The sequence below is a fragment of the Bos javanicus genome, chromosome 3, assembly GCF_032452875.1.
Source record: "Bos javanicus breed banteng chromosome 3, ARS-OSU_banteng_1.0, whole genome shotgun sequence".
Lineage (NCBI taxonomy): Eukaryota > Metazoa > Chordata > Mammalia > Artiodactyla > Bovidae > Bos > Bos javanicus.
In genome coordinates this window covers 28,775,321-28,791,662 of record NC_083870.1, presented here as the reverse complement: position 1 = coordinate 28,791,662, position 16,342 = coordinate 28,775,321, and the positions used below count along the sequence as shown (strand labels likewise).

At 36.5% G+C, this 16,342-nt stretch overlaps 1 protein-coding gene and 1 long non-coding RNA gene across 8 annotated transcripts in view; both read left to right on the top strand.

Annotated features, from left to right (window-relative positions):
• Nucleotides 1-739: 739 nt before the first annotated feature.
• LOC133243413 (uncharacterized) lies at nt 740-10,532 on the top strand. Its single transcript, XR_009735076.1, has 6 exons — nt 740-3,844; nt 4,646-4,751; nt 4,885-4,988; nt 5,125-5,192; nt 7,250-7,362; nt 9,382-10,532. It is a non-coding gene; the product is annotated as an uncharacterized LOC133243413 (long non-coding RNA).
• A 1,341-nt stretch (nt 10,533-11,873) lies between these two features.
• The window catches only part of SYCP1 (synaptonemal complex protein 1), a 145,736-nt gene continuing 141,267 nt past the window's right edge, over nt 11,874-16,342 (top strand). The window contains exons 1-6 of one of the 7 annotated variants that reach the window (XM_061410316.1): nt 11,876-12,093; nt 12,525-12,661; nt 13,831-13,915; nt 14,096-14,139; nt 14,311-14,367; nt 16,134-16,298. In XM_061410316.1, the coding sequence (XP_061266300.1) occupies nt 12,554-12,661; nt 13,831-13,915; nt 14,096-14,139; nt 14,311-14,367; nt 16,134-16,298 (459 nt within the window). In that variant the 5' untranslated portion in view covers nt 11,876-12,093; nt 12,525-12,553. Of the gene's footprint in view, nt 12,662-13,830; nt 13,916-14,095; nt 14,140-14,310; nt 14,368-16,133; nt 16,299-16,342 lie in introns of all 7 variants that reach the window. The other 6 variants (XM_061410324.1, XM_061410348.1, XM_061410344.1 and 3 more) reach the window with 6 other exon arrangements.

The following is a 16,342-nucleotide window of genomic DNA, read 5'->3' as shown; positions in this document are numbered from 1 at the left end:
GGGTCGAAAAGAGTCGGATATGACTGAGTGACTGAACTGAACTGAACTAACAATTAAATATAAACTTCAAAATATTTATGTGACAGAAAGTTTCCATGTTCCTAGGTGAATCTGATGTTAGAATACAAAAATATCTTCTAAAAAGATCTGAATGTTAACTATTACATTTTCTCATGTGGCTGGTATAATTCTTGAATTAGGAGGAAATTTCAATTAAATGACTTCTAAGATTCTATCTAAGTCTATTTTTCAGGAATGCTTTTCTTGAAAACAAATAGGAGATCGGCAAGTGAAGATTATCACTGACAATGGCATTTTCAAAGAGTAAAATAGTCTTTGATGAAGTTTTGAAGCACTTCTCTATTTTTTATTCACAAATGCAATATTCGCACCGAACCTAGAAATGATTAGATCAGTACTGCACTGGCAACCCACTCCAGTACTCTTGCCTGGAAAATCCCATGTACGGAGGAGCCTGGTAGGCTGCAGTCCATGGGGTCGCTAAGTCGGGCACGACTGAGCGACTTCACTTTCACTCTTCACTTTCATGCATTGGAGAAGGAAATGGCAACCCACTCCAGTGTTCTTGCCTGGAGAATCCCAGGGACGGGGAGCCTGGTGGGCTGCCGTCTATGGGGTCAAACAGAGTCGGACACGACTGAAGCGACGCAGCAGCAGCAGCAGCAGCAGCAGCAGCAGACGTTTGCTGCTGCTGCTGCTGCTAAGCTGCTGTCTGGGATTCTCCAGGCAAGAACACTGGAGTGGGTTGCCATTTCCTTCTCCAATGCATGAAAGTGAAGAGTGAAAGTGTAATCGCTCAGTCGTGCCCGACTCTTAGCGACCCCATGGACTGCAGCCTTCCAGGCTCCTCCGTCCACGGCATTTTCCAGGCAAGAGTACTGGAGTCGGTTGCCTTTGCCTTCTCTGAGTAAACGTCTTAGTTCAAGGTAAAGTCTTATTGTTGGAATCTTACACTCACTTCCTGTAAAGAATAGCCAAACAAAGGCCAAGGGAAAAGAGGTACTAGCTTTATGAATAGAAGAATAGCGGGGCCAGTATTTGCTTCATCTTAAAATGCAGGGCCTTGCTATTAAAACTGGGACTTCTCGGGTGGGTCAGTGGTAAGGAATCCGCCTACTAATGCAGGATATGTGGGTTCTCTTGGGTAGAGAAGACCCCTGGAGAAAGAAACGGCAGCCCACTTCAGTGTTCTTGCCTGGAAAACCCCAAAGACAGAGGAGTGTGGTGGACTACAAGTCCACGAAGATTTAACAACAACAGCTGTTAAAACTAAATTGAAGAATGAGGCACAGTTCTGGAAACCTAAGCTGGGCTTTCTAGTCCCTTTGCTGAATCTAAGTCATGAAACTCCCACTCTCAAGTGTGTCTGCAGAAAGAATACGGCAGGCTACTAAGAGGGATATTGACTAGTCTTATCAACTTCACTGCTAAGGCAATGGCAACCTACTCCAGTACTCTTGCCTGGAAAATCCCATGGACAGAGGAGCCTGGTAGGCCGCAGTCCATGGGGTTTCGAAGAGTCGAAGAGTCCGACACGACTGAGAGACTTCACTTTCACTTTTCACTTTCATGCATTGGAGAAGGAAATGGCAACCCACTCCAGTGTTCTTGCCTGGAGAATCCCAGGGATGGCGGAGCCTGGTGGGTTGCCGTCCATGGGGTCTCACAGAGTCGGACACGACTGAAGTGACTTAGCAGCTTAGCAGCAGCAGCAGGATTTATTACATAGGAATGGGAAATAAAAGAGGAAGTGGAAAGAGATTGCTATGCATTATTTAGGAAAATGTAGAATCTCCACCCACTCCTTGACACACGCGCGTGCACACACACAAAACTGCTCATTCAACATCTTGGACTAGATAAGTTAGCAGCATTATCTCATCTGGAGAAGCGCTAAAAAAGTAAAGAAGGGTAAGTTTGGAAGAGTATCTCTTCTTTTTTGAGTTGAGGTAGCAACGCGAGGAGAGGAAAAGAGAGGCTTTTCTTATAGTTTTATTTTACATGAGCATACATTCCTTCTAGGCAACCTTGAGTGATGTGTCACAGAATTGCCGGGGTCCAGCCCCGGCTGATCCAGGGTATTTGAAGGGGAGACGGCTTCGGCGAGGATCAGGATACAATAGCTTCAATTAGACATTAATTAGAGATGTAAAAAGTAATAGAATGAGGATAGCTCAGAAGGAAAATTCAGTGGAGAAAAGAGGCTGAGTAGCTTGGTTTACGCGGGAGACCAATAAAACTTCAAGACAAGAAGCTTATACCACTTACGTAGGCCGCAGGCGTCCTTCCGTTCTCCCGAAGGAGAGGAGACACTGAGGCCTCCCCGGTCGGATCTTAGAAGGCCAGGCATAATTAATAAGCATGGTGGGTTCTGCGCTCCAGATGGAGACTCAGCCAGAGTGAGAGAGAGAGCGACATGGGGAGACCAGTCTTTTGAGGAACTGATCCCAATTCTTTATTTTCCAGAGTCTGTTTTTATACACTGAGATGTTATACAAAAGTCACGTGGGGACAGCAGTCCTGACTTTTATTAAAGTCAGGTGCTTCACACAAATGTATACAGAGGTCTTAGGGGTGTTACATCATCTTCTGGCCAGGGGGGGCCTGCTGACAATTTACGACCCTCTCCTTGTGACAGTGGTCAGTCAACCAGAACACTTTTTTCTCCAAGAGTGATTATTCTTAAAACAGACGCCACCCAAATAAAGTTACATTCCTATAGGGTGAGGGTGCAGTGGATTTTAGTTAAGGAAAGAATTTACTTAGCCTAAGGTATAACGTGATCAATATCAAAGGTTAATACTTATTTCTTCTATATATTCATTAATGTGTGTAAGGGCAGGGGATGTGTAGTCTTAGCAACAAACATTGGCTCAACAAATGAAAAACCCTTCACCAATACAATTTCTAATCAGCCCACTATACTTATACTAATGGTTTTCTAACTTTTCTAAGGAACCTGTTTTTAGAAGGTTTAAAGCATCTCGTGCCTCTCACGGTTGGGAGGCTGTGAGCAATCACATGTGGCCGGACAAGCCTGTCAGGCAGGCTAGAGAACCTTCAGAGGAGTTTGTAGGTTGAAACACTCCTATCACGCCCAGGAATTATTATTAGCTGGAGCTCTAAGTTAACTCCTTCTCCGAAAGAGGTGGTGGGGGACAGCCCCCGGTAAAGTCAGAGGTGTAGGTGAGAGCACAAAGTAGCAAAGTAGGCAGGCTCTGGTTATGGGGGTAGATGCTTGAGAATTTCCAGGGGGACTCCTGAGGCTCGATCCTGCCTTTGTGTACGTCGAGCCTCCTTCCTCATGACCTTTGCCACAGGCGGAGTGCCTCACGCCAGCCCGCAACACAGAATCATGATATTCTCTAAGATACAGTTTTTAAAATGCTTTTAGATGATATAACCATAAAAAATAGGGAGTTGGTTTAATGTGTTTGGGTTATTTAGCTTAATTTCCAGATAGATTATTGACAGGAATAAACATGGAATAAAATATATCAAACAGGAGATGATTAAAACAAGTATCCTGATAAATGTATATTAAACTAAACTTCTCTATTGAGGGGAAAAAACATTTTATTGAAACAATTTAGTTAACTTAATTACTTTATGATAAAGATTAAAAACAAGTAACTAAAAAATACCTTATAGTAAAATTTTTAAAACTCTTGTTTTGTTACTAGGGTTTTTTCCATGTAACATCAGCAGGAATCCAGTATACAGTTGCAAGAATGGTGGTCATTGTGAAATGGACATATACATGCAGACAAAATGTCAAGAGTGCAGACTAAAAATTGTAAGGCAGTAAGAATGTAAGGAGAATGTAAGTACCATTGTGTACTTGTTTTTTTTTTTTTTTGAGAAGAGTTTTAGTTTTTATTACCTTACTGGGAACTTATACTCTTCAAGTTATTTTGAGCATATTTGAACATAATATATTTGTCTAGATTTAAGCGGGGGATCCCTGGTTTGGGAAGATCCCCTGGAGAAGGGAAAGGCTACCCATTCCAGTATTTTGGCCTGGAGAATTCCATGGACTGTATAGTCCATGGGGTTGCAAAGAGTCTGATACGACTGAGCAACTTTAACTTTCAAGCTATTTCTCTAGCAACTGCTATATTAGAATAACCAGTTACCAATCTTGGTAATTATTTATATAAATTCTGTTCTATACTGTATTTGTCTAACTTTGGCGGTAATCATATTTTCTTCCTAATTGGAAACCCTTGAGTTTTTATTTTAGTTAACCTAAAGTTATATAATTCATCTAGAAAAAGCAGAATTTTAAATTAATAGTTTCTCTTCAATTGACATTCTGTTGCTTCCAAGATATCATGAGGAAATTTCTCTAACATAAAAAGGCCTAAATTTATAATTTTGAGATGTAAAATTAATTTTAATTTATGTCTAGGATGACTGTAGTTTTAAGTAGACAAGTTGTTGTGGAAAGAAAAGAAGTAATGTAAACAGTAAGTTTAACTGCTGTTATACATGCTTACCAAAAATAAAGGTTCTTTTTGAAAAGACTGGTTTGTGATCACATATGTGTTACAATGTAAGACAATTTTCATCAATCTTATGATGGTATTTGATGTACCTAAAACATTTCATGTGAATTTTGTAGTATCACAGGTTTGCTCACAGAAATCCAATGCAAATCAAATGGACTTCGCAAGAACTTTAAGCAGAAGAATAGCTTCGGCTCTAACATCAAAACAGAAGAGAAAGGGGTAAACAACCAGCTTGTATTATCCACCACTAGATCTGGAAAAGTGGCAAGACTCATAAAATGTCTTGTTTCTTTAATGATGATATCTTGTTTGATAAGTATGCGTTATAGTTTTCCCCCATATTTTCTTACAGATTCAGGAGCACATGGAACTAACTCAAGAGGAACATCAGCTTATTAACAGATTGTGGCTGCTCATCAAAAATATACAATTCTTTTAGAAGCAACAGAAAGATTTGTATGTGTTCATTAATGGCAAGAAATAACTTGTAATTAATTATGTTAGAAAATAACAGCATAATCATAAAAGTTTAAAATTTAAAGTTATTTGAAAGAAAGAAATTATAAATTGTATTTCTTTTTTTGTTGGTTAGCTGCAGGGATATGGAAATCCTGAACTGATCTTTCTGGGACTCTCATGGATAGTCTTACATATACAGAGGTTAGTGGATTTCACCAAGGGACTTCCAGGTATCACACTGCCTTTGGAAAAAATTAAAGTAATTTAATACGTAATTTTTTTAAAGTTCCTTGTTTTAAAGGAAGGTGACATTTTAAGAAGACAAAACCTTCTAGTTTTCTATCAAAACTGCCTCTAAATTCAAAAACATATTGACTTTGTTTGCTTTAATCAATCAGGTGGATGAAAATATAAATATTTAAAAATATTATTCAAGTGACTTCAAAGACTTAGAGTTAAGACAAACTGTGATTCGTTGTATGTTTTATTTTTGGAAATAAATTGTTTTGGTTTTTAGATAAACAAGATTCCTTGTACCATACAAAAAAAAAAAAAAAATCAAGCAACTATCGGCCAAAACGTAGCTATCTATTTACATATACAGATAACTCTCTGCAAAAATAAATTCTTCAAGGCTAAACCAACTATGTTTAATTTGTGTATGCCATAGGAACTTATTATCTGGTTCTGATGAAAGTGCACTAAAATATTAAATGTGGAATCATGATTATTCCAAGGGGACAGTTAGGATTCATATCATAAATAATATAAAAATGTTAAATTCTATACTTGAAAATTACCTTTTCATTATCTATTTCAAACAATTATGTGATCTTTTCATAAATGATTTGAAAATTTGACCAATGAGGATCAGACTGCATTACAGAAGGGATCAAAAACTGAAGTGATATTCCTTCATGTGGCCCAGATTTACAGTCAAAAAAAATGTTTTTCATCAACTTCTGAAAATAAAAAGGGCCAACTAACTCAGTCTTAATAGTTATTATTAAATTTAGCAACAAATTGTATAACATTGAACTATTTTTTCTTATTATATTTTAATTTTACTAGTTAATATACAAACAAGTATGTCAATAATAGCTGTTTGTAGTTTACCAATTCTTTGTATTTTTTAAAGAAAGTCATTTTTTTATAGCATCACAGAAAACACATTTTGAAGGGTCTTCTATATAGTTTTTATATAAAGTATGAACTATTATTCTATATTCATGTTTCAGTAATAAAAATTATAAAGCTATCATTTGTTGGGAATGTTTCCTGTATAACAGATATTAGAGTTATTGAAATTACTATCTGCATAAAGATTTTTAAAAAGCAGACTTTATATTTTCCCCTTAACTATGTACTATGAGGGGCTTCACTTGTAGCTCAGTTGGTAAAGAATCTGCCTGCAGTGCAGGAGCCTTGGTTCAAATCCTGGGTTGGGAAGATCACCTGCAGAAGGAAATGGCAACCCACTCCAGTATCCTTGCCTGGAAAAATCTCATGGACACAGGAGTCTGATGGGCTGCAGTCCATGGGGTCTCAAAGAGTTGGGCATGACTGAGCAACTAATACTTACTTGCTGCTGCTAAGTTGCTTCAGTTGTGTCCGACTCTGTGCGACCCCATAGACGGCAGCTCAACAGGCTCCCCCGTCCCTGGGATTCTCCAGGCAAGAATACTGGAGTGGGTTGCCATTTCCTTCTCCAATGCTTGAAAGTGAAAAGTGAAAGTGAAGTCGCTCAGTCATGTCTGACTCATAGCAACCCCATGTACTGCAGCCCACCAGGCTCCTCCATCCATGGGATTTTCCAGGCAAGAGTACTGGAGTGGGGTGCCACTTACTTAGGTACAAAGAGTCGGGCACAACTGAGCGACTAACACTTACTTCTTTAGATACTGCGACTAACACTTACTTACTTAGATACTGCAACTAACACTTACTTACTTACTTAGGTACTATGAAGCTATAATATCATTTAGATCATTCAATGAATTATCACAATCAGATTGGTAATAGAAATGCTATTTATCCCATGGAAACATTTTGCAATGAAGACTGTTCTTCTATTTGCTTACTGGTAATATCACATGTAATACAAATATTGTTTTGGATGTAGAAAGTTGGTCAGACCAAAAAATTGGTCAGAAAGTTGATTTCATTTTCTTCTTATACAGCTTTGAGAAAATGTGATAATGGCAATATGAGTCAGCACTATGTTTTGACGAAAATACATTTGATATTAATCTTTTTAGGTATTGCTGAAGAATTATTATCATACCATATTGCTTCTGTAGAAGAATGAGTGAGCTTAATATTGCTAATACTGAATATACTCTGCTTGCAGCCACAACAGTGCTTTTTTCAGGTAAAAATACATTTGGCGATAAAGTTTGGATTAAGTTTGGCAATGAAATCATGAAATTTGTGGTTATTATATTATTCATTGATTCCAAATGTACCAATTTTAATCAAAATTGACTTCTCTATAAAAGCATTCCTTTCAGCTTACAAACATGCTGTAATTTCTTGCATCTTAATAAAATGCCTTTTTGACTTTGAATCCCCTTTGAGCTATTCTTCTATTTCTGTTTTACATTATAGTCAAATTTAAAAAAATTAAGAACTGTTTATATGTCTGCCTCCATGTCGCTCTTCTCATTCACTTCTGAAACTAATACAGGTAGATTTTGTCCCCTCCACCATAACTTGTCAAAATCTTCAGTAATTTGACATTGTGAATTCCAGTGATCAGTTCTTAAGTCCTGATCTTCCTTAATCCATTAGCTACTTTTGACACAGCAGTTCGCTTTCTCTTTCTTAGAACACTTATCATTTGGCTTCAATTGATCACTCCCTCCTTCTTGGCATGATTTTTTTCCACTTAATTTCCAGGACATTATAGTCTCTTGGTTTTCTCCTCAGTAGCTGCTCTTTCTGTCTTCTTTGTTAATTCCCCATCATCTTCCACACTGATAAATGTTAAAAATGTTCCAACACTCAGTTCTCTTCTATACCCACTTCCTTAGAAACTACATCCCATCTCATGGTTTTAAATACCATCTAGGGGCTGACATCTCCCAAACTATATGCCAACTTGGACTGCTACCCTAAGCTCCATTACATAGCCTACTCAAGATTTCAATTTTGATGTTTAGAAGGGATATAAAATTTAACCCCCTCATGTGAACTCTTGATTGCTCCCCTGATCCTTCTATATTCTTCCTTCATCTCTTCTAAATGGCATCTCAATCCTTTAAGCTGTAGAAGTCAAAATTCTTGAAGTCATCCTTCACTTCTTTTTTACTCTTATACCCATATTAAATATGCAACAAATCTTGTTGACTCTAGCTTCAAAATAGATCTAGAACTCAAGCCCTTCTTACTGTCTCTGCCATCCTAATAAAACTACTAACTCACTTTCCTATTTCTGCCCTTGCCTCCTTAGGATCTATTCTTTATACAGTAGTCACAGTGATTCTTTGACAACATAAGCCATATCATGTCATTCTTCTGCACATAATCCTTTAATGGATTTCTCTTTCATACAATTTATAGCCAAAGTTCTTTCTGATATTGCTTGCAACTATTCCTTTTGCTAACATCACCACAACCACATTACTTTTGATGCATATGTTCCCTGAAAATTTTAAGTAGGCTCCTTCCACAAGTTCTACTGTACTTGACAAATTTTCTGCTTGAAAACTCCTTTCTAAAGGGCTTCATGGCTCCCTCCTTCACCATCCTGGATCTCTGCTAAGTGTCATATTAAATCTGATTACCCTTTAAAATATAGCTGTTGTGCCTCTACCCTAAATTCTTATCCCCTACTCTTAATTTTTGTCATATATTTTTATTTTTAAAATGTGTATATGTCTCTATTCTCCCCTACTCCTCCTAGACCCAAAATACAAGCTCAATAAGGGCAGGAAACTTGGTCTATGTTCACTGCTGTATCTCCAGCACAATGACTAGATGAATGAATGCTGTCTAATCATTAAGAAATACGCTCAGTCATGTCCGACTCTTTGCAACCCCATGGACTGTAGCCTACCAAGCTTCTCAGTCCATGGGATTTTCCAGACAAGAGTATTGGAGTGGGTTGCCATTTCCTTCTCTAGGGGATCTTCCCGACCCAGGGATCCAACCCGGATCTCCCACATTGTAGGCAGATGCTTTACCCTCTGAGCCACCAGGGAAGCCCCTCATAGAGTATTATGAAGCTCAAATAAGACATTGCATAGAAGGAGGTTACCTAGCATAAAATCTGGCATATATGAAAGGTTCAGTGTGTATTTTCTATTTTTATTATTTTAAACTGTATTGTCTTAATTATCTTCTACCATTTTCCAGTATTCATTACGATATATATGATGATGTTTTTCAGATTGCCCATGCCTTAAAAATAAGCAACATGTGGAAAATTTACAGGAACCAGTTTTACAAATTTTGTACAAATATTCAAAAATTTATCATCCAGAAGATCTACAGCATTTTGCTCATCTCATAGGGAGGTTTACTAAACTGAGAACACTGAACCACAGCCACTCAAAAATACTTAGGATTTGGAAAACAAAGGACCCCAAATTGACTACTCTCTGAGAAATGGAATTTGTATTCATGCTGCTGAAATTTTATAACGTTGTGGTTTGTCTTATACTTCTTAAATCTAGATTGTTTACTTTATCATCATAGGATGATTGATTTGAAAAATATGAACAGAATTGCTGTCACCAATATATTGCTATAAAATGGACATTATCAAGGGCTCATCAAATTTTGTGGAACATACGACCGCCACTAGAGGGACATCTAGGATTCTTTTCAAGATTCGGGCTCAAGGAAGCAACGGTTATTGTGCCTGCATGTTCCCTTCAAAAGGGAGTAGTACTAAATACAGTTCTTACCTGAAGAAACTCTTTTTTTCATTTAGCAGAAAATCGAATGAAAAAATATATATATATATTGCTTATAGATATAAAAAAGATTATCTAGTGGAAATAGTTGTAATCAGAATAAAAGCAGTTTGTGAACTTAAGGCTAGGTTGATGGCTAAACATCTTAAACCTATTACTGTTATAGCATTTTACAAATTATTAAAGAGGAACAAAGCTTTGTCCAACTCTTACTTTTTCTTAATGTCTTTAAAAAACAGATCTTTAAAAGTCCCAATTAAAAATTTTGTCATGGAAAGATACTGAAAAATTAAAATGACAAAATACGTTAACATATGTTGGGAAATTAAGCACAATTTAATGCTCATTCTGGTAGACAATATTTTAACATTTTTGCTAACGCCTTTCGTAGAAAAAATTAAAGTTCTTAAAACCTGAAATCTTACCACATTTTAATCCTTATAAGAACTGGATTAACATTAAAACATTTCCTGTGAAATACACAAAAATGAGAAATTATATGGAAACCCAATTGTTTAGAAAGACTGGACCTGAGTAAATAAAAATGAATTTAATACTAGGAATGGCATTTTGGTTTTCAATAAGAAAAAAGACCATAGTTGAATATTTCATTGTTACAAAACTTAAAAAAATTTGGAATATTGAATTTATACCTTTAACTTTTTAAATATGTTAATTAAATGTGTCAGCTATTTCCCCCAGGGATTATCTTGTGCCTTTATTCTTGGTATCATTTCTTAAAGGGAGTGTTTAGTCTTTTTTAGGGTACCTAGACTCTTTTTCATATAAAATGAAAATCTTGCACTTTTTTCTAGCTCAAAAATTATGTTTTTCCCAGCTCAAAAATGTAAGTTTTTTGAAACTTACATTTTTAGTAAGTTTTCAGAAACTATTATGTCTGATAGGTTAAAGTTACACAAAACAAAATGAATTATTTAAAAATATTACTAAAGTCCTTTGGAAAAGCATTGATTATACTGTAGGACATGGAGAAAATTAGGACATATAGTCAGTATGTTGAAAACAGAATGTATTGTCTTACTGCTCAAACCTAGGTACCTAGCACCATATTTATTGCTTCTAGTAGCTCAAATCTGAAACGAGACAGTCATTTCAGACTTTTGCTGCTCACTTTAAAAAAGCCATCAAGTCCTATTAATTTTACTTTCTAATTATCTTTTACATTTGACACATTTTCATCTTTAATGGCTCTGTCATAGCTTAGATTCTCATACCTTACTCACCAGGCTATTAAAACTGTCTCCCTAATCCAGTCTCGTAAACCTAAACCATTTTTCATACTACGAATTTTCTTCTCAACTTAATCATGCCTCCCTTTCTGCTCAAAATTTCTCAAGATTCCCATCCATAAAGTCTAAAATCCAAAAGCCTTTGCAATGCCTTCACACCTGCTAAGTCTCATCATTTTCCCATTTGCGTCCTCACACACCTGTACTGCATTGCTTGGTTCACTCTCCTGGACTCATTTCTCACAACTCGAGCGCCTTCAGCTCGAGCGCCTCACAACTCGAGCGCTACGGTCCTTCAGCTAGGAATACCCCTTTCCGTATTCACTATCTAGCCATAGTTTTATTTCCCCTTTCTGTTTTCTATAGAAGCAGTAACAGTAGCACATCTGTGAAGGATTCTCCTGACTCCCAAGCCACTGTAAAGGCCATTTTCCTTTTCGAAGTGTCTCAATGACCCCTTACAACCATTAGGTGATTACAGGGGCTATAATTATCTGTTTGTACTTGTTTTCTTCCTGTGACTGTGAGGTCTTGGAGGACAGAAATAGATTTTTCACTCTCAGTTCCAATGTATTATAGTGTAAGTAAGTGTTAGTCGCTCAATAGTTTTCTTCACTTTCTTTAACAATAGCAGAAGCTTAAAGAATGTCAAATTCTAAGAATCCAGTTAAGAATTGTTACTGACGTAAAGGGAAATCTCGCGAGATGTAGGTCTTCGCGCTTGGCGGGCAGACGCTGCTGACCGTTATTTCGCGGTTAAATCGCGGTTCGCCCTGCCCCTCCCTCGTGGCCGCTGCGGTGGAGCTGTTTCCCGCCTTTTCCGAGGTTCGCAGGCAGAAGTTCTTGTTGGTTCTTTCTGCTGCCCTAGTAAGACAGCAGGTGGTGGTTCGCGTGGGCACTGAGCCCGCGATTTCCCGCTAATTTTTTTTAAAGGTAGGGTCAGGCGTGCCGAGTTCCTTTCCTGAGGAGGAAACCTAGAGGTGGGCGACATTTTGATACTGCCGCTCCCTCACGCAGGGCAGCCTCCAACGCCTCTGTAGTCGTCTAAGCACCTAAGCTAGTTCGTCCCGGCGAGGTGATGCAATTTAACAGTGCTGGTAGAGGTAACGGGCTTCTTTTCAGGCTGTCCTGGTGATGATGCTAGTTTGAGTTTCTCGATTATGTACGGCACCAGCACGGCCATTGGTGGTAGGGGAATGGTGGGGACTTAGGGGATGTTCCCCGCCCCCGCCCCGGTAGTAAGGGACGCTGTAGCAGACTTACATGGTAGCAGAAGTTTCGCCTATTCCCTTATATACCCATTTATTACAGAACAAGCAGGGTATTAATAAAACAGTGCGAAACACTTTCCCCTCCTTGAGCAGTAGATAATTACGCGACTGGAAGAGAGAAAATGGAAAAACAAAAGCCCTTTAAATTGTTTGTGCCACCAAGATTAAGTAGCAGTCAAGTGTCTGCAGTGAAACCTCAGACTTCGGGAGGAGATTCTAATTTCTTCAAGGTAAATTTGCATATGAATTTTGATTTGACTATTCTTTAGGTAAAGGAAGCAAAGTGAACTTTCCTACTGGTGATGTTTTATAATTTTTTTGTGTGTAAATATCGTCTCATTTAATATTGTTATTCTCAGTTAATCTTGCTATTCTCAAGTATATTGACTAGCATTGCTTTGAATTAATAATGAGCATACTTAATATGTTTAGGCATCATTCATTTAAAGAAGTAATCAGTGGTGCTTTAGAATTCTGCATGCATAATAGGACCTGCTTATTTTAATCCTCCCTTCTTGCTTTCTTAAAATGATTTAAAGCAATTTATATACAATAGGATATAAATTAGAAGAATGTTAGAATCAAGGAAAATTAAGAAAATTTAGACAAATATATGGATATAGTGGTAAAAATTAGTGTGACTGAAGTTAAAATTTGATTCTGAGCTTCCTGGTTGACAGGATAAAAAGGGAAATTTGTACATGTAGATTCTTTTTGGAAAGGAGGAATTATATCAAGTTTCTCAGGCAAAATAGAGGTTTTTTTTGTTTGTTTAGTAATTAAATTTCTCAAGTGGAACTGTATGTTGGAGATGGGATGAAGCAATGAATATTTAAATTTTCTATGCTGTAGAAAAATTCTTATGTCTTTATAGCCAAGAATATAATGCTAAAATGTTATTCAGTGTAGAAAATTCTCAATTCTACCAGGGGAAAGATATTAATAAAATTGAAGAAAACTAATATTCCAGGCTACTAATTAAATTTACTTATATTATTCCTGAGTACTTATAAAACATGTGTAATGTAATTTTAGTTAGCTTTCTCTTATAAGTGAAAATTAAAAAATTTTGCTCTGTTTACATACCAAGGTCATTTGATAGTTTTGACACAATGTATAGGTTAAAGAGGGGGCTTCCCTGGTGGCTTAGAGGGTAAAGCCTCTGCCTGTAATGTGGGAGACCCGGGTTGGATCCCTGGGTGGGGAAGATCCCCTGGAGAAGGAAATGGAAACCCACTCCAGTATTCTTGCCTGGAAAATCCCATGGACATTAACATTAAAGAATTTACAATTATAGTCACTTCTTTAAGGAGATGTATATGCAATTACATATTATTTACACTGCTAGTTATTAGAGTGATATGGGACAGTGTGTTTAAGAACTTCTTTGTGTTTCTAGGGTTTCAACAAATGTGTTGAAGATGATTTTGGTTTTCCATTTGCAATTAACAATGTCTCCAAAAATGGGGAAAACATTGATTCAGGTAGGAGATTAGAAAAGCAACGTATTACCTGTGTAGAAGCATTTTTAAAATATACTTTGCTAGATATCAAATATAAGTATTATATTGATTAACATTAGCCTTGACATTAAAGCTGGATATAATACTTAGTATAAAAAATAAGATGTTGGCATTTAATTCTAGTTGTCTTTTATCTTGCAGATCCTGCTTTACAAAAAGTTAACTTTTTGCCCATGCTTGAACAGGTCAGTTACGTATAGTGTATATGGATATAACCTGTTTAGGTATTGAATTGCTTACTTGAAAAAGAGAAAAAATTCTTTAGTTGTTGGATTACTAGTCTTCAGTATTTAATTGCTACTATTTGGAAACATCAGAAATATATTCTCACAGGAAAAATTTATTCATTTTTTTAGACTGATAATTCTGACAGTTGTCATTACCAGGAGGGACTAAAAGACTCTGATTTTGAGGTCAGAAAATTTCCTATTCATATTTAATTTCTTATAATTATAATATAATTTCTTATAATTATTATTACTTGTGTTTATCTTTCTTTTGAGGCTTCCAAAGAGTTAATATTTAGTTATTGTTTTAAGTTACATATTTTAAACCTTTTATCCCCTTCTTTTAAATTTGCTGAACAGTAGGCCTCTGTTTTTTCCTGGATTATAAAAGCATCTATTCTTAAGAGGTAATTTAACTTTAAATCATAAAAATCAAGAATAGAAAATAAGGGACGGTAAAGCTTCTGCCTGCAATGCGGGAGACCCGGGTTCGATTTCTGGGTTAGGAACATCCCTGGAGAAGGAAATGGCAATCCACTCCAGAACTCTTGCCTGGAAAATCCCATGGATGGAGGAGCCTGATAGGCTACAGTCCATGGGGTCGCAAAGAGTTGGACACGACTGAGCGACTTCACTTTCCACTATACAGAGTGAAGTAAGTCAGAAAAAGAAAGATAAATACTGTATACTAATGCATATATATGGAATCTAGAACGATGGTACTGATGAATTTATTTGCAGGGCAGTAATGGAGAAACAGACAGAGGATAGACTTACAAACATGCGAAGGTTGGAGGAAGGAGAGGGTGAGATGTATGGAGAGAGTAACATGGAAACTTATATTACCGTATGTAAAATAGATAGCCAGTAGGAATTTGCTATATGACTTAGGGAACTCAGACAGGGACTCTGTAACAACCTAGAGGGGTGGGATGGAGAGGGAGATGGGAGGGACGTTCCAGAGGGAGGGGACATAACCTATACCTATGGCGGATTATTTTGAATTGGTAGAAAATAACAATTCTATAAAGCAATTATCCTTCAATTAAAAAATAGGAAGTATCACAAAATAAGTAATGAAGTACCCTTCTCAAAAAAAAAGAAAAAGGAGAGATGGATACAATATGTGAGAAGGCTGAGACTTAAGCCAGTATTTTACAAAAAATTCTTGAATTAGCAGGTATGATTGTTAGGCTTACTATCTAAAGAATTTGTAGGATATACTCTACTTTTGATTTTAGTTACAAAAATAATTCTTATGGCACATAGATGTCTTTAAAACAGACATTTCATGGCCTGATAAAATGCTATAGGTTTGTTGCTGGGATTATGGTATTACAAATTTATAAATATGGAATTCCTAAATTTTGATAACAGAACTATCAAAGAATGATTAGAAAAAAACAACTTCTGATATTTATCTTATAATATGTAAATTGTTGATGCAGGAAATCCAAACAAAATCTCAGGCTAAATGAAAAAACTTGTGTTCAGTATTATTTTTCATGTCATTGTATTGTAAACTTCATATCCTTCGGTTAATTCTTAAACTGTGTAACCAAAATGTTGCAAGACCTTTGGTAAAATTTATAGATTTGTAGAGTGATTTATTTTAGCTTTTAACCAGCCAGATTCTCTAATTGACTTAAGGATTTCTAACTTCTGACTTAATGTACATTTTGAAGTAATTTGATTTTATTCAGCAATGAATAACTTTGTCAAGTGATCAGTAACCTTAGTCACATGACCAAGTTATAAAGTGAAGTAGCTAGTATTGCCTTAGTAGTTAAAAAAAAGTTAACATAGCTTTCAGTATGATATTAGGGCAAAAACTGAGGAGAGATTTGGTCTCAAGTACTAAGATACTCATGGATGTTTTCAGTAAGCAGCTGTAGTTTGGTTATACTAAACTTTGAACAATTAACAGTCTTTGAAAACTTATTTTATAATAGAATTCAGAGCCAATGAGCAGACTATATTCAAAACTGTATAAGGAGGCTGAAAAGATCAAGAAGTGGAAAGTGAATGTAGAATCTGAACTGAAGCATAAAGAAAACAAGTTGCAAGAAAATAGAAAAATAATTGAAGCACAGCGGAAGGCCATTCAAGAACTACAGGTATAATGAGACTTGGAATTGAAAATATGGTATAGTAAATCTTA